The sequence below is a fragment of the Megalobrama amblycephala genome, linkage group LG4 (genome assembly GCF_018812025.1).
Source record: "Megalobrama amblycephala isolate DHTTF-2021 linkage group LG4, ASM1881202v1, whole genome shotgun sequence".
NCBI lineage: Eukaryota > Metazoa > Chordata > Actinopteri > Cypriniformes > Xenocyprididae > Megalobrama > Megalobrama amblycephala.
In genome coordinates this window covers 41,112,061-41,133,811 of record NC_063047.1, presented here as the reverse complement: position 1 = coordinate 41,133,811, position 21,751 = coordinate 41,112,061, and the positions used below count along the sequence as shown (strand labels likewise).

Below are 21,751 nucleotides of genomic sequence, written 5' to 3'. Positions count from 1 at the left end.
CTTTCCCTAGATGAACTCAACATGATGGTCGTCTGACTCAACGCTTCCGTTAAAACACAACTTCCCCTACGACAATGGTTTCCAAACGTTTTCTATCAGGCCCCCCTTTTGTAAAGAACATATTTTCAAGCCCCCCCACCAACACGCACCCACATAAAGACTCTCTCAGACATGACCTTGCTTTCAAAATCCTACAGGATTTATTTGAAATAAAATAATTGATATATAATACTGTCATGAGCCAGGTTTGATTGTTTCTATGTTTTCTGCCTTTTTTCCCTGGACATTTTTTCCCGGAAGGAGGGACCCATCCGTTTTGCTGTTGAAATGCAGGGTGCCATGCTCGGCAGCCATGAGGAGGAGCTTTCGCCTGCGAGACACGCTGTGGAATGCCTCGCGGGCCAGGTGACGGACTTAAATCACCGCTTCCAATTTGTCTTCTCTCTCCAGCCCTCTATGTATGCGGCCGATCTCGCCAGGATTGCTTTTGTGATTTCTTTGTTGACTGGAAGGGCGCGTGACTAGGCCACGGTGGTCTGGGAGGCGGAGGCGGAATGCTGCCAGTCTTTCACCACCTTTAAAGAAAGGATGACTAAAGTGTTTGATCGATCCGTTTGTGGGCGTGAGGCGTCCCATCAGCTTGCTGTGCTGCGCCAGGGGAGCCATTCCGTTTCAGATTACTCCATCGAGTTTCGCACTCTCTCTGCAACTTGTGAGTGGAACGAACCGGCTCTGACAGCATGTTTTCTGGAGGGTTTGAGTCCTGAGATTAAGGATGAAATTTATGCGCGTGAAGTCCCCGCTGCTTTTGACCAGCTGGTAGAATTAGCAATCAGACTGGAAAAGCAAGCTGATCTTCAGCATCGTGCCCGCGGTGTGCAACCGGTGCCATCCTCTCCTCAACTTGCTTCCACTGCGGTGTCTTTCGAGGCTTTCAGATTTCCCCTGCCGAACGCCAGCACGTATCCTTTATCATCTCTGTATGTACTGTGGCCGTTCGGGTCATCTGGTCGCTGTCTGTCCGTTAAAAGGAAGCGAGTAGGCCGGGGATTACTGTCGAGCGCTACTTCACACTCCCATCCTGCTAAGACTGTCACCAAACTACCTGTCATCCTCCGGTGGGCAGGTGCCATTGCTTCGTGTCAAGCCTTCATTGATTTAGGGTCTGAGGGAAATTTTGTGGATGAGGAGTGGGCTCGGGAGAAGAACATTCCAGTCCACAAGTTAAGAGGATCCTACCTCTGTGTTCGCACTAGATGGCAGCGAGCTGCCTGGCATTCGCCATGTCACCGTGCCGGTGAGTCTCACCATCTCTGGCAATCATCAGGAGACTATTTCTTTTTCTATTTTCATTCAACTGTTGCCGCTATTGTTTTGGGTCATCCCTGGCTCGTCCAACATAACCCTCAGATTAACTGGGTCGAGGGGACTATTCAGTCCTGCAATTTGTCATGTCATTTTCAATGTACAGTGTCTGCTGTCCCTGCCATTTCTTCTGTCTCTGTTTTACAGGAGGAGCCTGGTGATTTGTCTGGAGTGCTGGAGGAGTATCACGATCTGCGGGCGGTGTTCAGTCGGTCCTGGGCTGCATCCCTTCCTCCTCACCGCCCGTACAACTGTAGCATTGAGTTACTTCCCGGTACTACCACCCCTTGCGGTCGCTTGTACTCGTTGTCCGCTCCTGAGCGCCATGCTCTAGAGAAATATCTAACAGAAAGTCTCGCCGCGGGGACTATTGTCCCATCTACCTCGCCTTCTTTGTGAAAAAGAAGGACGGGTCCTTGCGTCCCTGTAAAGATTATCGAGGGATCAATGACATAACAGTCAAGAACCGTTACCCCTTGCCTCTTATGTCATCGGCTTTTGAGATCTTACAGGGAGCTAAGGTTTTCATGAAGCTTGATCTCCGTAACGCTTACCATTTGGTACGTATTAAAGAGTGGAAGACGGTGTTTAATACACACCTTGGGCAAGTTGAATATTGGGTTCTTCCGTTCGGCCTAGTCAACACACCGGCTGTCTTGAGAGACATGCTTAATATTTTTGTTTTTGTCTAACTTGACGACATCCTAATTTTTTTGCCCTCTCTCCAGGCGCAGGTCCAGCATGTTTGTCGCGTCTTACAGCGCCTCTTAGAGAATAAGCTCTTCCCTAAGGCTGAAAAGTACGTCTTTCACGCCCAGTCAGTAATGTTCCTTGGCTCGGTGGTGTCTGCTGATGGCATCAGTATGAACCCAGCCAAGGTGCATGCTGTTATTGAGTGGCCCATTCCTAATTCCCGAACCACACTCCAATGATTTTTGGGGTTTACTCATTTTTACCGCCATTTTATTTCTAATTTTAGCCTCATTGCAGCACCGGACCACTCTCACCTCTTCAAAGAGGCGCTTCGTCTAGACCGATATCAAAGTCCTCCCAACTTGCGAAGCGTCCACCCTGTCTTCCATGTCTCTTGCTTAAAGCCCGACCCACTCATTGTCCTGTTCTTGTCGAGGGTTCCCCTGTCTACAGGGTTAGGAAACTGCTGGACGTGCGCCGCTGGGGGTGCGGTTACCAGTATCTGGTTGATTGGGAGGGTTACGGTCCCGAGGAGAGGAGCTGGATTCCATCCCGGGACGTCCTGGACCGCGCACTCATCGATGACTTCCTTCGCTCTCACCAGTCCTCTTCCTCGGGAGTGCCAGGGGGCGCTCCTCGGGGGAGGGGTACTGTCATGAGTCAGGTTTGATTGTTTCTTGTTGTCCTTGCTGATGTGTTTCAGCTGTTCGTCATTTCTGCTGGTGTTCGCGCTTTCGCGTCTGCACCTGTTCTGTGTCTGTGTTGACTGTTCTGGTTATTTCTCCCTGCTGTCTGTTCAAGTCTGCGTCGGGTAATTATCTCACTGTTAGTGTGGCATTTGTTTGCAGTATCCCTCTGCTTCCGTTATAACTCTACTTGTGTGTGTGTTATCAGTCTGAGTCCCGGTCCCAGTACCAGTTCCAGTACCTGAACTCGTGGTCCGTCTGTCTGAGACTTCTGTCTGCAGGCCTGGTTCCTACCATCCGCCAGGTTTGGTGCTCTCCATCTGCCACCCGAGGCACTTCCAGATCAACCTCCGAGCCCTTGTGAACTGGGGCTTCCTTCAGGGAACGAATTATTCCTGTTATTTCTGTTCTCCAGCTGCAGCGTGCTGTGTGACGATGCCTGGCAGTCTGTTTTTGTTGGAAATTGTTTGGGACTCTAATAAACTCTGTTAACTAGCTCCTTTTGCTTCTGGGTCTTTTGCTGTTGCACAACAAATACAGTACTAAAATGTCTTAACTTCAACGGGCTGTTCTTTGCATTTGTGACGTGAAGTCTCTAAGTGTCATCTTATCTGGTTGAGCATCATACTGTCAAAAGCTAATATTTTGAGGCATGCAACACACTGTGATCACACTTCATTACCCACCATTGCACTGGTGAATCTGACGACGAGATATGCCTTGTTGTATTTTCTTGTCTTGAGTCTGTCTACACTGGAAGCACCAAAGCGAACACTGCAAATCCTTGTGTCATTTGTGCTTTGTGTAGGGATGCAAACAGGTGAGAACATTGTGTGGGGCAGGGGTATGCTCCCCACTGAATTTTTTTTTTTAAAGATATTCGCTTTACATGCTCATTTGTAATTATTTTAAGGGATTTTTTTTATTTTTTATTCTGTTGGCTTTAACAATAAGGGTTTCGCTAAAGCGGCTTCTCAGTCAGGATATTTGCTTTACATGCTCATTTGTAGTTATTTTAAGGGATATATGCAACCTCCTTTTCCCAAGATAACAGCTCTGAGTCTTCTTCTATAATGCCTGATGAGTTTGGAGAACACCTGACAAGAGATCAGAGATCATTCCTTCATACAGAATCTCTCCAGATCCTTCAGATTCCCAGCTCCATGTTGGTGCTGCTTCTCTTCAGTTCACTCCACTCATTTTCTTTAGGGTTCAGGTCAGGGGACTGGGATGGTCATAGCAGAAGATGGTTTTGATGTTTGTTTTGGATCATTGTCCTGATGGAAGATCCAATCATGACCCATTATAAGACTTCTAACAGGGACAGTCAGGTTTTGATTTTTTATCTGTTGGTATTTGATAGAATCCATGATGCCATGTATCTTAACAAGATGTCCAGGACCTCGAGCAGAAAAATAGGCCCACAACATTAAAGATATAACAGTATATTTCATATTTTACCTCTGTGTGCACCAACCCCTTCTTGAGTGTTTGCTGCTAAAAAAGCTAATTTTATGTTTCATCTGACCATAGAACCCATCCCGTTTGAAGTTCCACTAGTGTCAGTTACTTTTCAAATGTTCTATGGTCAGATGAAGCAAAAAAAAAAAAGCTTTTTTAGCAGCAAACACTTAAGATGGGTTTGGTTTAAACTAATTTTAAAGTAATTTGACAAAATATTCTAGAATTTAATATCCAGAATTTTGGCTGCATTTTGCATGGGAAGCTGTATTAACATGTTCTTCAAAAAATGAAAAACATCAACTGTCTTTAAGATGCCCTTGTGATAGCAACACTTAACAAACGACACACACTATGCAAAAACGAATTAAAAAAAATCAGATCAAATCACCTTCCCCACAGTGACAGTCATCATCACATTCCAGACTGTTGGTGGAAGACAAACGGGCGCCAGAAAACAAGCCCACTCATTGGAGTCAGAGAGCGGCCAGCATGAGTTTCCTTTATTTATCATTCGTTTAGTAAATAGGGGCGTTTATCCGTGCAGATACACAATGGCGTAATTCACATTTAAACACTGTAAAATTCGAAACCAAGACTGTCTGTTCTCTGAGAAGATAATCTAGGCCAAACTGCAATTAAATTATATATGGATGTGCTCAATTACGCAAATATGCTCAGATTTCAGGCCAAGTGAAGCATAACTGTAAAACACTGTTGCTATGGTGATTCAGTATCCACTGACAGCACAAACAACACTTAATTCACAATTAAAGGTCAATTCTTTATTGCAAAGCTGATGTGGGGAAGCCTCACCTGAGCAAAGAGGTAAGACATAACATAGTCATCCAGGACAGGACTCTCAGATCCCTTAGTCACTCCATAGCGGTACGCCCGAGATGCTCCACAACTGTACCAGCCGGGAAAATAGTACCTGACAAGAAATATCGCAGTCACTAAACTGCAGACTACAAAATATTGAGACGGAGAAGACAAAGGCCAAATAATATAAACCAGGTTAATTTACCTAATTCTGAATAACAAGCTCTCATTGGCTGCTTCGTCTAAATGGAGAACATGATTGGGTGATAACCAGACCTCTTCATCTTCTCTGTACAGCGCAAACAGGCTGCAGTAGACTGGTGTAACTCCTGTGAGAAACAGATGAACATAAATAACAGGTGCTAGTGAGACAGGAGAGACAGACACAACATCAGCCCTACAGCCCAAGAGCAGCACATAAAAAAAACAAAAAAAACAACGGCAAACACAAATGAAAACATTTTTTCACACCAAAACATCCAGTGTAAGAAAAGCCTGCACATATAAACTGTGCTAGTTGCTAATGAAAATTCTGTCATTAATTACTTACCCTCATATCTTTCGGAACACAAATTAAGATATTTTTGATGAAATCAGAGATCTCTCTGACTCCTCAATGGACAGCAATTTAACCACCACTTTCAAGTACCAGAAAGGTACTAAAGACATTGTTAAAATAGTCGACCTGACTGCAGTGGTTCAGCCTTAATTTTATGAAGCGACGAGAATACTTTTTGTGCACAAAAACGAAACAAACGCTTTTTACGTCCAGCACTTCCATGTTCTACATCAGAATGCCAGCTCAGTATTGGCAGATGCTGTTCACTTGAGCACCATGACGCATGGGTGTGATGCTGACGCAAGAGCCGGCCAATAATGAGTCGGCGTTCTGACGTAGAACCTGGAAGCGCTGGATGTAATCAACGTATGAGAATGACACAGAAGACAAGATATTGTTGAATAAAGTCGTTATTTTTGTTTCGTTTTTGCGCACAAAAAGTATCCTCGTCGCTTCATAAAATTAAGGTTGAACCACTGCAGTCACAATGACTATTTTAACGATGTCTTTACTACTTTTCTGGACCTTGACAGTGGTGGTTAAATTGCTGTCTATTGAGGAGTCAGAGAGCTCTCCGCCTCGGATTTCATCAAAAATATCTTAATTTGTGTTCTGAAGATGAACGAAGCTCTTACAGGTGTGGACCGACATTAGGGTGAGTAAATGAATGACAGAATTTTCATTTTTGGGTGAACTAACCCTTTAAGCACCAACATTCATTTTCAACATTGATTTTTTTTTTTTTTTTTTGAGCACCAAATCAGCATATTACAAGTATTTCTGAAGGATCATGTGAGACTAAAAATTTTGCTTTGAATAAATTACATTTTAAAATAATATTTCACAATTTTACTGTTTTTACTTCTATATACTATTCATCAAATAAATGCAGCCTTGGTGAGCATAAGAGACTTTTTAACAGTATACAAGATTCTACAATCTTATTGGTACAAAAATTTGCTGAGGACTGTAATAAATTTCATAAGTTAAGTGTTAAGCATACTTCACAACTAAACTTGCACATGTATTTATTAGTTGATGTCTGATGCAATAAAGCTCATTTACATTATTTTAATAGCATGCATTTAATAGCATGCTTAGCAGTTGAAAGGAAGTCTGCCGACAAAAGTGTGACATCTTACATTACTATCACACGTCTGTCACCAATGCCCTGTTGGGGACGAGCTGATGGCTCCAGGGCTGATGTTTATCTTTTTTAAACAGTAAACACAGGTGGACTGACAGGATCTTATATTATATAAGCCATCAATACTGCACCTGATTAATGTGAATCCCCAACATGCCCCCAATAAGGGACTGTTTTCAAAATTATCTCAGTAAGTAATTATCTCAGTAAGTACCAATAATTACTTATAGGTATATAAAAAAAAGATTCTGAAGATACTACGTTATCAATAATAATGGTAGGCTGGTAAACCTTTTTTTTGGGGAAATTACTGTGCCCTAAACAGGAACAATGTGACAAGTTTTCAGTAAAAGTCCTATTTTTGTTCACAGTGAAAGTAAGAATGTTGCGTGACATAGCATAATTTTTGTTTCATACACAGCAGTGAGCATCATAATTTTTGATAAACGAAATTTCACAGTGAGCGGGGCTAATCAGTGCAACGAAACAAATATAGACACCAAGCAACTAATAAAAACTTGTTGGGGGACGTTTGTCACAGTCTATATGGAAGGGATTTATCGCATCGCATCTGGGTAGAACACAGTGCAACATATTAATCTTTAACAGAACATAATTCATATCTACTTTATAAATTCAAAATACATTTTAGCTTCTTTTCTTTCATCACATGATGGGCAAAACTGACCGCACTCCTTGGCAGCATCAATGATGAGCTGTTCGGTGACGTACTCTCCCGGTGGGTAACAGAGAGGGGTGCAGTTAGCATCGCTCCGGCTGCTGTGGTAGAGGTGGATCTTAAGAACGATGGGCTGCTTTGGACAAAGCTCCTCATGGTGGACGTCACCATTCTGGCAAGGTGGTTCACAGACAGCGGTCTCCATGTCCATTACAGAGAGACAAGTGACGAGAGATTAAACAGCAACATTCACCTGGTGGAGGACATGGATAAAGAGAATACATTATCTATTAGGCTTGCTGCGGTAGTTGGTGTTACCGGTGTTCGGCCGTATATAAATTACATTACTTGGCCACTGTGGCACCACCCCCATTGTCATTTTTCTTTTTTTATAGAAATGTAAACTGAAAGCGTCTGCTCTGCTCCATACAGCATGAGCTGCAGAGTCGCATTTTTCACCATGACATACCTATCTACCAACAACAACCAAAAACAAAAAAAAACAAACAAAACAAAACAAATACAAAGTGGCAACAAATACAATGATAATTAATGCTAATTTTAACCAATTCCTTGCAGGTTACACTTTACAATAAGGTTTCATTAGTTAACATTAGTAAATGAATTAACTAACATGAACAACGAGCAATACATTTGTTACAGTATTTAATAATCTTTATTAATGTTAGTTAATAAAAATATAGTTGTTCATAGTTTGTTCATGTTACTTCACAGTGCATTAAAAGTGCAATATGTAATATTTTCTGGTCGCTAGAGGCCTATTCAAAACTAAGGCGTGGCTTGATGACGTCAAGTTTGAGCGTGGAATCTTGAGACATGGTCTTTACCTCAACAGACGGTGGAACAGAATTGGGATAGGACTTGGGAAGAAATCATGTTCATGGATACGATTATTAACGTTACTGTAGTATGAAGCAGAGCAGGACCGAGTGTTGTGGGAGCTGAATGAGGCCACTGGAGCAATTGCGCAACACACGCTGCGAGCAGCAAAACTTATTATGCCGCAGTTGCCAGCACCACTTCCGCTTTTCCGTTCATGAGTATGAGGTAATGAAGCTCTATTTATCATATTAGATACATTTGAGTGTGTTGAAAATGTTATAACATTACTCTGTGCGTTCGCTCGGCGACTGCGGTGAGACACTTGTTGCACACTGCAGTAAGCTAGATCGATTTTAGAATATCATATTAAATGCTGGATGGCTTGTGTTGATAAATGGCATGCAATTAATTTTAAAACGTATTGTATGATGGAGAAAATGCTGTATTACTGTTACTAAAAAATAAAGCTGCATCTGATTATGCTATGTTAGCTACTTGTCAAAAATTGTGTTTTTGTCTGAGGCATGGTAAAGCATGGTACTCGCAAAAAAATATCAAGAAAATTAGATTTAAACAATAAGACTAAACGTGTTGAGCTATATAACAACTAGTTTTCTGTCTATAAATATATCAAAACAGTTGTTCCCTTGTCTAAAACATGTAAATATTAAAGCGTCTTTGGTGTTTCCATGGTTTCTACAAAATAAAACGTCCCGGATCCTTGGATAAAATTGCAATTTTCTCACAATTTACAAATAGTTGCAAACATTTGGGATATTGTAAGTACTCAAGTGAACAAAATATATAACACTGGCCTGGTGGTATTTGGATATTTTACTGTAAAAATATTACATATTGCACCTTTAACTAATGTTAACAAATACAACTGATTTTAATAATAATTTATTCATAAATGTTGAAATTAACATCAACTAAGATTGATAAATGCTGTAGAAATAGTCCTTTCTTAACTCATGTTAACTAAAGTAGTTAACTAATGAAGCCTATTGCTAGCTTGTACCATCTTTTTTTTTTCTATGACCTAATCAGTTTCATGTGTTCAGCATGTAAGCTTGACCCAAACCCTGACACTTTCTAAGGTTTATTACAAGGCATGTCATCTTGAAAAAGCTACATCTTTATATGACCAGGGGTCAATAACACTGAACAATGTGTTCTCACTGTTTTTAATTGGTTTATGTGGACGTGTGTCAGACAGACATCTCTGGCCCCTCCCTTCTTTTTGAACATGTGTTCTGTGTGAATGGCCACTTACACTTACATTTGCATCTAAGGGTTTTCACATACTTTCATGTGAACAACAACAACAAAAAAGTTGCTGTATTTATTTATTTATTCTCCTTTAATATTTAATAAGTTATATCATAAAATCATGAAACATAACATGTTTATTTTGTCAGCGATTTAAAAGCAGAAGTTTACAGTTAGTCAGATTTTCTAAATGCATGCAAAATTCCATTTAAGATAATCTCAGATATGCTTCAACTAACATCAGCATCTGTCATGGTATGGTATCACTCACGGATAAGAGAATGGATCCGATCTGCTTCTGTCTGCTGTACGCATCAAACCATCTGAGAGTCATGTTGTATATATGGTCAAAACACACATTGTTTGAACACTGCTGCAGAAGAATCAGGTGAATTCCACCAACATAGGTCCTTACCTGTCTGTGTATGAAGAGTCCAACATCGTACTTACAACCACTGTGTGAACTGTTCACATATTAACAAGCTTACACTGTTTACTAGATATATAGCCTATTACAATGCCCTGCGTCATCATTTTTTTATTTCACTTTAGTGTTTCGAGTGAATATGAGGTGTATGGCTGGGTGACATGGCCAAAAAAAACAAAACAAAAAAACAATCACATCTCTGTATTTTTTGGCTGATTTTAACTGGTAAGAGGAACACAACACACATTCACTCTTCTGAGCCTAGTAATTACATTAGTCTTCATTTGATTACCCCATAACCATAGTAATAATTTTAAATCTACATTTAATTTTCAACAAGTATGTATGTTTTAGTCAGAATCATTGTGCTATTCTAACAACTCCATCTGTTTTGACTCGTTTACTGAAGTCTGTGAAGCTTATCGGAGACTCGCTTGCATAAGGCTCATCGACTCCTGACAGCAAAACAGAATATATTTGCATGACCTTTCAACAATTACAGATCGAGAAAATACCTGTGAAATATAAGTTATGCCCTGAGGAAAACACCACATCTCAAAGGCATTAAACAGCACAAGTATCTGTCAGAGCATCTGACAGGGCAAACCATGCATAGATCAGGAGAGTAAATGCTGAAATTAAGTGCTGTTTAATGTGTTTTTTAGTAAAGGGAAAGACCTGTTAAAGTTTGTTATTCAGTTATATTTGACATTTAAAAGAGTTTATGTCATGTCGATTTTTGAGGTTACCATTATGCTGAAGTGTAGACCTTGTGGTTGGGCTGTGGGTGGCTAAGTGAAATAAATGCTGTTCTCAATGAGCTGTAACTGTGCAAATGCCAGTGATGAGATTTTTTTTTTTTTAAATGATCATTACTTGCATGCTACGAACATTACACTTCATCATGTGAACAAGTGTTACATTGGCTATTAGTTTTTATGGAAATAAATAAAATAAATTAGTTTGAGGACCAGCACATAATTTACACAGTCTATATACTGTATGGTTATCAGTTCTACCCCTCTCAATCAAACAATCATGGAACATGTATGTGTGTGTATGACAGCTGCTCATAACCAAAGCACAAGCTCAGCACTTCAACACAATGGTAACCAAAAAAAAATCCCATCATTTTATATTCTACAAACTTTTTTAAATGTTCAAAATAACTAAACATTAAAACACTTAAACTTTTACAGATCTTTCCATTTTCTTAAAAACGCATAAAACTCATGGAACTCTGCACAAGGACACCAGTCTGAACAGCAACAGCACTGGTTTGATCAACAAGAGTGAAAGGGATATAGTTCACCCAAAAATGAAACCCTCACCCTCAAGTAGTTCCAAACCTGTATGAATTTCTTTGTTCTGCTGAACACAAAGGAAGATATTTGGAAGAATGCCAGTAATCAAACAGATCTCATCCCCCATTTACTTCCATAGTAGGAAAAACAAATACTATGGTAGTTAATGGGGGGACGAGATCGGCTTGGTTACTGACATTATTCCGAATATCTTCCTTTGTGTTCAGCAGAACAAAGAAATTCATACAGGTTTGGAACTACTTGAGGGTGAGTAAATGACAGAATTTTAATTTTTGGGTGAACTATCCCTTGAATTATGTTCAGGAAAAATTCACAGAATACATCAAATGAAATTGCCATTATCTCATTAAATTAGGATGGATTTTACTCATCAGTACAATTAACCTAATTTAAGTTCAAATAAATCAGTTCAACTGTGTGGAAACAGGTGACATAATTTTATTAAGTTAGACCAACAAGCTATATAATTTAGTGTAACGTTTGGTGCTCTAGCGGTTAATAAACAAAACTGCATGCATCTTGCGGAAGAACATTATAGCCGGATCTACTCTCTCTTTATGTCTATGACGAGTCATGTAAATAGAGGTAGTGGGCGACTCCACAGTGGTGGCGACACGACCGGTTTAAAATAGTCTGAATATAAACACTTATTATACCATAGTGGTTTAGGATAAGACAAAAACACAGTTTGAAAAATGGATTCATTATGTTCTGCTCATTATATAAATTTTGTAAATTTTGAACACAAAAAAGTTACATAGTGCAGCTTTAAGATATTGACATAGGAACTGTTGTCATCAAGTAAGGTTCGAAGTAAGGTTTGAATCAGTAGAAGACAGAATCACAATTCATATGTGAATTGATTTTTCCCCCACCCCTATCATCAACCTCACCCTAATATTACATTATTTGTCACGATTTTGTGGATAAATACTGCCACAAAACCACTGCCATAAATCCAAGCTGAATTTCGAAACTTTGGCTTTATACTTACGAAAGTATAAAGCCAAAGTTGTTCTTACTATCTTTGACTTTTGTCATTAGAATCAAATCCATCAGCTTTTGAGAAGTGTTTACTAGCAAGGTTGATGACTTTAGAGGCCTTTGCCATTTTTAAAAAGGCAAAAACTTTTTTCCAATACCATATGAAGCACAGCAAAAAAGGAACTGCAATAATAGCAAAGATGGGACAGTCATCATTGCTGCTGTTTGCTATGGCAACATAAAAAAATAAAAAATAAAAAAACAGAACACAAAGGCCATTAGAAGATTAGGAAATTTGAAAAGCCTTGACTTTTACTGTAAAAGCCTACAGTTTTACAATAAGGCCTTGAGCGATTGACCAAAGTCAGAGGGTAGAGTTTAGAAAGCTTTTTGACGAACAGCACAGACATTGACTTTAACCTACACTGTGATTATTGATTATTGGATTGTGTTATTGAACTACACGTTTATTTATTAATAACTGACTCATATTGTTTGCACTGTTGCAAGCATTCAGATTCCCCTTGTGCCCTTTCTATATTTAGCAATTCTCTCTGGGATACAGGCGCTGCAACAACTCATTCGTACTGTGAAGGTTGAAGAAAAATAAGAGGGCTTTATGGTGTCTCTTTTAATAACAGCCTTCATAAATGATTCAACAAATCAGTCATCTTTCAAACAACAGCATCAATACAAACTCTGTATTCACGCTGTGACAGGTTCACAAAACAGTAGGAAAAATGTCAGACTGAAATGACGTGGGTAAAGTTTCTGATCACCCAATACCTGTCACTGATGTGTAAACATGGATGGTAACGTGTTGCAAAAGTCCAGAACGAATCATTTTTCCAGGATGGTTTTCAAATAATGCTCTTTGTGGACTTTTGAATGCACTTTTGAGTTTCAAGCTCTTGTATCTTATCTAGCATTTGAATTAAATCAATATAGAGACATCTTACATATAAACAGCACAACTCAACCACAAAACAAGTCTGACAGACTGAAAAGCCCATGCATGCATATTCAGAAAACTTATCATGAAATAAGTTAATTCTACGTCAGCTCTAATATTGAACAGAGGATGTAGAGAACAGAAACTCTTTGAAGGAGCAAAGGCCTTTAACAGGATGATTTTCTGCAGAAGACAGAAGTGAGTGCACTCGACTTCCTGCGGGGGAGATTGTTTAAAAAAAAAATAATGAAACATCACCTTCCATTTCTGCTGCCTAACCACAACACGTGCTTTATTCCTATCATGACCATGTTGCGATGTGAAAACTATTACATGGTCAAGATGAAAGGGAAGTTTTGAGCTGACAGAAGTTCATAAGAGTTCCTTTTAAAGAAACATGGGCGTTTCTTCAACTACAGGCACTTTTGTGTCACAGGGTTTGATTTTTTTATTAAAATGTTTTATAAAAGAGTTTTACCAAAACAGACTTAAACTTTAGTCATTTTGAACAATGAAGGTCACATTAAAACACATAAAAACTTTTTACCATGCCTTCATCATGCGTTTTTGATACCTTCAAGATACAGACTTTGAATCTTGGACTATGAAAATCTATTAGAAAACAAAAAATTACATTTAAGCAAGACACTATAATAAATTTTGAGATTTGGGAGCATAACATGTCTTCTTTCAGACTAGTGGAAAGAAAACATAAAAAATACACATTTAAGTGTTTAGTTTATCACACTTAATTATTGTATCTGTAGATTTCAATTACAATACTTTAAAGGCTGTTTTCTCAACATGAGAACATCAGTAGCACTTACATGCATGCACCTAACCTTACATCTAAATTACAAAAGTTTTTACAGAGGGATTTCTTTGTTAATATATAATTTGTGTGATTTATAGACCATTTCATTCTGTTGGCTGTTGACAGTGTTTTCTGATTTGATATTTTCTGAGTGATAAAAAGCGATAACCAAAATCCCCTCTGTAAAAAACAACAACTATAACTCTTATATGTCAACGAAAAAGAAACAAGAATGAACAAGTTTTCAACATGGCTTTATCTAATGCTCAGATTTATGTTCTGGAAATGTATGTACATTAGTGCATATTTAATTAGACAATGATATTAAAACATTACATTTTTAGAAAACTTGCATTACAAAACAATAGTCTTAAATGTACTGGGGAACTAATGTGATAACTATTAGTTATTTTTTTTACCTTATTGGTGTCTTGCCTTAAATCATAATATCACATTTTACATTTCATCAAATGTTAGTGTACTTGTTTATCAAGGAGACACCTTGTATGTAAAGAGCTTGAGATAAAATATGAAACATGATGTCTGATGTAAACTAACAAAAATCAAGATAAATATCATGTTAATACTTTACAGTAAGGTCCCAATAGTTAAAATGAGTTAATGCATTAACTAACGAGCAATGCATTTGTTATAGTTTGTATTAACCTTAGTTAACATTAGTTTATTAAAAATACAACTGTTCATGGTTAGTTTATAGCTCATGTCCATTAAAGAATATTAACAAATACACCTTTTCAAGAATGTAGTAAATGTTGAAATAACATAACTAAGCGTAATATGTGCATTAGAAGTATTTTTCATTGTTAGTTACATTGTAACAAATGTAGTTAACTAATGTTAACAAATGCAACCTTATTGTAAATCACTTATGAACAGAATATTTTTTATTGTGTGTAACTTTCAATAAAGCTATATTATGCAAATATGTGAAAAGTAAACAAGTTAAAAGCCTAGCTATGAATTATGAATTTAGCCTTACTAAACAAAAAGCAACGGTAATTTTATTACTTTAAAAAAATGTTGAAAATGTAATTTCCAACACACAATACCATTAAACATAATATATGATCATAATGTTACGAAAAATGACTTTCATGGTGGAAATAAAAGACCGAATTCTCATGTGGACTGTGGTGGATTTTTTTTCTACAGCTGGACAAGTTAAATAAACAAGTGAGAGTGTGAAAAGTGAGTTTGAGATATTTATTTTCCAGAAGTGCTTATAGTTGAAGAAACACCTGTATATGATTTATGCATGAAAATAGGTGAAATGAGCGCAGCTGAGATTTCCTTCAGGTTACAGACTCGTGTAACGTTACTCCGTTAATTTATCAACTATCAGAGTCGACAGATTACCAGTGTGCCAAACTGGCTGTACAGTTACATAAAAATATGAATTATACATGACAGCATGTATTGAATCCAATCTACAACATTAACATATGGCCTCACAGGGTGCAATACACAAGACAGAGTATTTTAAAGCAAAAACCACATTTGCACAAGAAAAACTATTATTGTAAAAAGAAATACTTACTTGTTTGTTTAGGGTTGCTGAGCTAGCGACACTGCTAGCCAACTCGCGTGATGATCAACGCACTTGAAACTTCAAATATCCGAGCGAAACAGTCATTCAATCCATGCTGCTTCTTTTACTCCAAATATTTTTGTCTCTCAGTGTCACTTAGGTGAGAATCGACCATCCCGTTAGTTGTCGTAACATTTGACTTCTTGTAGCACAGCTCGCTAAGATGTTTGGGGTCAAGTTTAGACGGCTAGCTTCGCGTTAGCATGTGCTGCTTCTCTTATTTACAAAACATGACCACAGGAGCTTCGCACTTAGCATGCTGTCTCAACTCAATACGACCACAGAGACGATATATGTTCTTAAATAAAGCCACCTGATAGATATGTTATGGACGCATGTCTTAAGATCACCAGTGGTGTGACAGCTAGCGAGAATGCTAACTTACCCGACATGACAGTCAAGCCTATCAGCAGGTCATGCATTAACAAACCACATCTGTTTATCTTTAAACGACCGTTGTTTTGTCTATCCTTTCAAAAAGGGCAAAACGAAGACCAGTTTTAATTTCCAGCACGCAGTCTGTATGTTCCTGTGCTGTCTCAGTGTCTCATATGCAGGTGGTGCCTTGTGCGTACTGCAGTTGACACGCTGGACGTGTCTCAATACCTAGTGTGCTGCCTACCTAGACAGCATGTTTGAACAGCATAGGTTCATTCGCTTATAATTCCCCAAAAATCTCCCTATGACGCCCAGAAATGCTTAAAGGTTTTAAAACACAACCAGTGTTTAACAGAAGAGTGATTCACTGACCCTTTGCTGTATTACCTTCATCAGATTACAATCACTTATTAACTAGCCTATATAGACCCTTGCAGCACTGATCCTTTAGATTATTCGTGCATTTTATATTTGGTCATTTTGAAATGCATGTTTTTGGCTTGGTTAAATAATAGCAAGGAAGTGAAAGTTAGGATGGTGAACTTGTCCTTCATATGGACACTCTCTGTTTGACCTTTTAGTTTGGTTTTAGGTGAAAGCAAAGTATGTTTGCTATACACATGCTCCACTGCTTATTCAAACTAATATTGTGCTTGTAGAGCCATTTTTGAGTTTTTTTCCTCTTTTCAATTAATCAAAATGTCAAACAAATCCATTTACCCAAACACCAAACAGTGTGATGAATCAGCTGCAGATTTTGACTTGGATACTTGAGCTAATAAACAAGGGGAACTTTGCTCAATTTAAAAAAATATCAAAAATTATTAAAATTATTTAAATATATTTTTAAAACTATTATAGTTTCACAGACAAGGCTTAAAGGGTTAGTTCACCCGAAAATGAAATAATGTCATTTATTACTCACCCTCATGTCGTTCTACACCCCTAAGACCTTCGTTCATCTTCGGAACACAAATTAAGATATTTTTGATGAAATCCGATGGGTCAGTGAGGACTGCATAGACAGCAATGGTACCTCCTCTCTCAAGATCCATAAAGGTACTAAAAACATAAAATCAGTTCATGTGAGTACATTGGTTCTACCTTAATATTATAAAGCGATGAGAATTTTTTTTGTGTGCCAAAAAAACAAAATAATGACTTTTTAACAATATCTATTGATGGTTGATTTCATAACACTGCTTCTTTAAGCTTCAGAGCTTTACGAATCAAATCAGTGGATCGGAGTGCTTTATAATATTAAGGCTGAACCACTGTACTCACATAAACTGATTTAAATATGTTTTAGTACCTTTATGGATCTTGAGAGTACCATTGCTGGCTATGCAGGCTTTGCTGAACTAAGGTCTTACGGGTGTAGAACAACATGAGGGTGAGTAATAAATGACATTATTTTCATTTTTGGGTAAACGAACCCTTTAAGCCTAGTCCCAGACTAAAATGCAAGTTTGAGCTGTCTTAACTGAAAGCAACTTGCATTGACGTATCTAGTCAGTGCCATTGTTTTGTCTCAAGATGCACACCTGAAATGTTTTTTTCTCTCTCTTTCTAAGTCACATTTATCCACCTGTTTCCGCGGGGCGCTACTGTAAAAGAGAACGTGGGTACAACTTCCGGTAAGGCGGCGGAAGTAGCATACCAATGGTATTTAGTGTGCTAATTAGCGAAGAGGCTAAGTGTTTTTTGGATCATAGTTTACTTTGCAAAGTTTCAAATCTTTATGAGAGATGTCGTTACGGCGCTCAGGGACAACATCTCAGTTTAGTACATTTATTAGTTAATAATATCACAATACAATAAACAGTTTTCGTGCCCTTAATTGCCCTTTACTTTACTGACCTTCCACAAAAGTGCTGCTGCATGACTAGAGCATCCTGACCCTGCAATACATGAACAACCCGCTGTCTGTACTTCACCTGTCACTGATGCACCAAAGCCATATAATGTTATATTTTACTCCTAACGTGTCGTGCGTGCCAGAGCCAGTCGCGTTTCCACTGTCATACGATGCTAAAGGCTACTTATGTTAACCATTGCGATAAATACAGACTGCTTGAGGAACGAAGACAATTCTTATATGATTATAATCGTGTATTTATTTGGTTTAATGTTTTATCTGTCTCTTCCCTGTGCCTGTTTATTCCTGACAAATGCATATCTTTCACAGATTCACACACTCCGGTTAACTCGTATAACTCATAACTGTTGTCTTCTCATGAGCTCCCTCTGTTGCTTTGGCTGAAAGGATCAGGATAGATAGACAGAGATCGCGCAAACGTCCTCGGATTGCAATCATCGCATAATTTAGAGGAAAATCAATAGAAATGCTCAGAAAAGTGATGTAAACATAGGGTATGTTATCAATATATTTCTAAATGTGTAAGCCTTTGGATTTAAAAGCCTTGGAGTTGTTTTGTGCATTCTTGTGATCGTAAATAAATGGAAGCAGGCGCAACTGAATAGGTATGTGTTTTCTTTTTATGTCAGTATAAATATTAGTTAGATTTAGCATGATTGATGTGCACTCCTGACATAAATTAATACATTACTATTACTGTAACATTTTTTATTGTAAAACATTGTTCAAATATTGATGCTGGAATCTTAAACTTTTAAGTAAAAAACAAACGTTCGCAAGTTTGGATCGTTAAATCTTGAATTACTGTCAACTGTTGAATGAATGAGCGTCACGTCCAGCTTGCTTACTTCGAACCGGAAGACGCTCCCACGTTTGACGCAAAGCCTCATGGGGCGTATGAAACTTGTGGATAAAGGCTACTTAAATGTCCTTAATGAACTAAAGCCTACTCCTGGCTTAATCTAAGCCCTGTCTGTGAAACAGGCCTATAATTTCTCTAAATAGGTTGTAAGATATGATCAGTGAAATGATAATTCAGAGCCTAAGCAGAGGCACAACAGCGACTTAGCCTGTAAAAACATTGTATTAAGGCTTAAGCAATTCACAATTTAGGATTGATTATAAATATTATCATTATTATTCTTTATTTATTTAGTCAGTTAAAAAATTAACTTAAAAATGTTAGATTAAATAGATAAATACAATTTCAAACTAAGGGCATTTATTTTTAAGAAAGATAGCTTAAACACTTGCAACTACATGCAAAACATATTACTAAAAGAAAGATTAAGTTTTATATGATAGAAAATACTAAATGTACTGTTCAAAATACAAGTCAAAAGGCATAATTTCTTTCAGTTAAATATTTTTTTGATAATGCACTGAAATTTGAACAGTTTACCTATGGAAGCCCATTTCCGCCACAATTGAGTAAAAAAATATAATTCTGTTTCTCATAATAATGAGAAAGTTTCTCATAATTATGATTTAGTATCTCATTATATTGAGAAAGTTTCTCATAATAATGACTTAGTATCTCAAACCTTCTCGTAATTATGACTTAGTTTCTCATAATAATGAAAAACTTTCTCGTAATAATGACTTAGTATCTCATAATAATGAGAAACTTTCTCGTAATAATGAGAAACTTCTACGCATGCGCAGAGCAGCAGAGCAGTTACACGCTAGCGACATCCGCTGGTCAAATGCGAGAACTCTAATCTATAATATCGTATAACATTATTGATAAATTATCAGTAGCCTATATGAGACGGGATATCGTCGTTTATTCATTTGTAACATTAATTTGTATTTTTGTGTATGAACAAGCAGAAACACAGAGTGGTGATCCATGGATTTAAAACAGCACACGACACACCTACATATCCAACTCTGTTGAACGCTTTACCTGGAAAGCTGTCTTTTGCATACATTCTAATGAGTCATAAACATCTTAAAGGTGCTAAAGAGGATGTTTTGTTTTATACATTTTTGCAATATTACTTGAAACTGTCTTTACTAACTGATAAAAGACTATTTATTAGGTGCACTGAAAGTAATAATATTAATATACATAATCTGTGCACGAGGTAGGGCCTTAAAAACATCAGCCAATCGCGTAAACGATTGGCCCTCTGGCTTGTCAATCACTGCCGTGACGTTCCTTGTGAGAGACGAGCGCGGCTGCGCTCTCCAGTAACTTTCCACACTCCACAGGCGCTGCATGCAATGTTTTTGTAAGGAGACAGGAATAACAACTGCAGATTATGAGTTACCTGCGATGAGTCCGACATAATGAATCCAAAAAACACGACACAGCGAATGCCGGTGGTAAACACTCGTGTACTCGTGCACGAGTTTTGGGAGGTGTTCCTTTGAAATGAGCTGTGAAGGAGGGGGGCTGTTCTTACGCATGCGCTCATTTCAAAAACTCAGTAACAGTCTTTGGATTCTCAGTCGACGAAAAAATCCTCTCTATCACCTTTAAAAGGTGTTTTCTGTAGGAATATCGCTGGAATGAAGGTTTATGACTGGCCAGGTGCTTTAGGACCCGGTTTATATTAGAAAGGCTTTCTAGCGCCTATGTCTAGGCAAACCTGCACATCAAATAGCCTAGACTCATCCGCGAAATACGTGTTAAAGTTTACACATAAACCCACACATTTTATGAAGACGATGCACTTAAACTTAACGAATAAATGCCATATTCCTTCGTTAATCTGTAAACCGTTGTAAGCCGTCGCGTTCATGCAGCAGTTTCCTCCGTTACCACGGAAACCACTTTGCTTTCCACCTTCTCGTGCGCATACTTTTCCATGCGCACGAGAAGATACTGATAATTTGTAATAACTTATATTATTTAATGATACTATAGATAGACTGCACTTTGTAGATTACTTTAACGAAAACAACTGTCTTGCATATCGTGCCATGTTTGCTGTTCTCGCATTTACGAGACTTTGACCAGAGCCATATCTCTCTCTTTGGCTCTGACTTTGACCAGCGGATGTCGCTAGCGTGCCACGCTCTTCTGCTCCGCTGCTCTGCGCATGCGTAGAAGTTTCTCATTATTATGAGATACTGTCATAATTACGAGAAAGTTTCTCATTATTACGAGAAAGTTTCTCGTTATTATGAGAAACTAAGTCATTATTACGATAAATTTTCTCATTGTTATGAGAAAGTTTCTCATTATTATGAGATACCAAGTCATAATTACGAGAAAGTTTCTCATTATTATGACATAGTAAGTCATTATTATGAGAAAGTTTCTCAATATTATGACTTAAAGAATCATTTTTTTTACTTTACTGTGGCGGAAACGGGCTTCCAGGTTACACCTTGTTTGCTTCCAGAACTGCCTTAATTATTTGTGTTTTAGATTCAACAAGTTGCTGGAAACATTCCTTAGAGATTTTGTCCCACAATGACATGATAGCATCACACAGTTGCTTCAGATTTGTTGGCTGCACATCCATGAAGCAAATCTCCTGTTCCACCACATCCCAAAGGTGCTCTACTAGATTGAGATCTGGTGACTGTGGAGGTTATTTGAGTATAGTGAACTCATTGTCATGTTCAAGAAACCCATTTTATATGATCTGAGCTTTGTGATATGATGTGATATCCTGCTGGAAGTAGCCATTAGAAGATGGGTTCACTGTGGTCATAAAGGGATGGACATGGTCAGTTGCAATACTCAGGTAGGCTATGGTGTTTAAACGATAGTCAATTGGTGCAAGCGATAGTCAATTGGTGCAAAGGGGCCAAAAGTGGGCCAAGAATTTTTTTTTTTTGACCATTCTCTGTAAACCCTAGAGATGGTTGTGCGTCTTGACCATCTGTACATGCCTAA

General features: G+C 38.1%; 1 protein-coding gene across 1 annotated transcript in view; it reads right to left on the bottom strand.

Moving 5' to 3' along the window:
- The window catches only part of jak2b (Janus kinase 2b), a 44,271-nt gene extending 28,042 nt beyond the window's left edge, over positions 1 to 16,229 (bottom strand). Inside the window, exons 1-4 of the mRNA XM_048189349.1 lie at positions 15,588 to 16,229; positions 7,422 to 7,665; positions 5,233 to 5,356; positions 5,022 to 5,139 (exon numbers count right to left, since the gene is read on the bottom strand). Of these exons, the coding sequence (XP_048045306.1) occupies positions 5,022 to 5,139; positions 5,233 to 5,356; positions 7,422 to 7,623 (444 nt within the window). The 5' untranslated portion in view covers positions 7,624 to 7,665; positions 15,588 to 16,229. The remainder of the gene's footprint in view (positions 1 to 5,021; positions 5,140 to 5,232; positions 5,357 to 7,421; positions 7,666 to 15,587) is intronic.
- Positions 16,230 to 21,751: the final 5,522 nt, after the last annotated feature.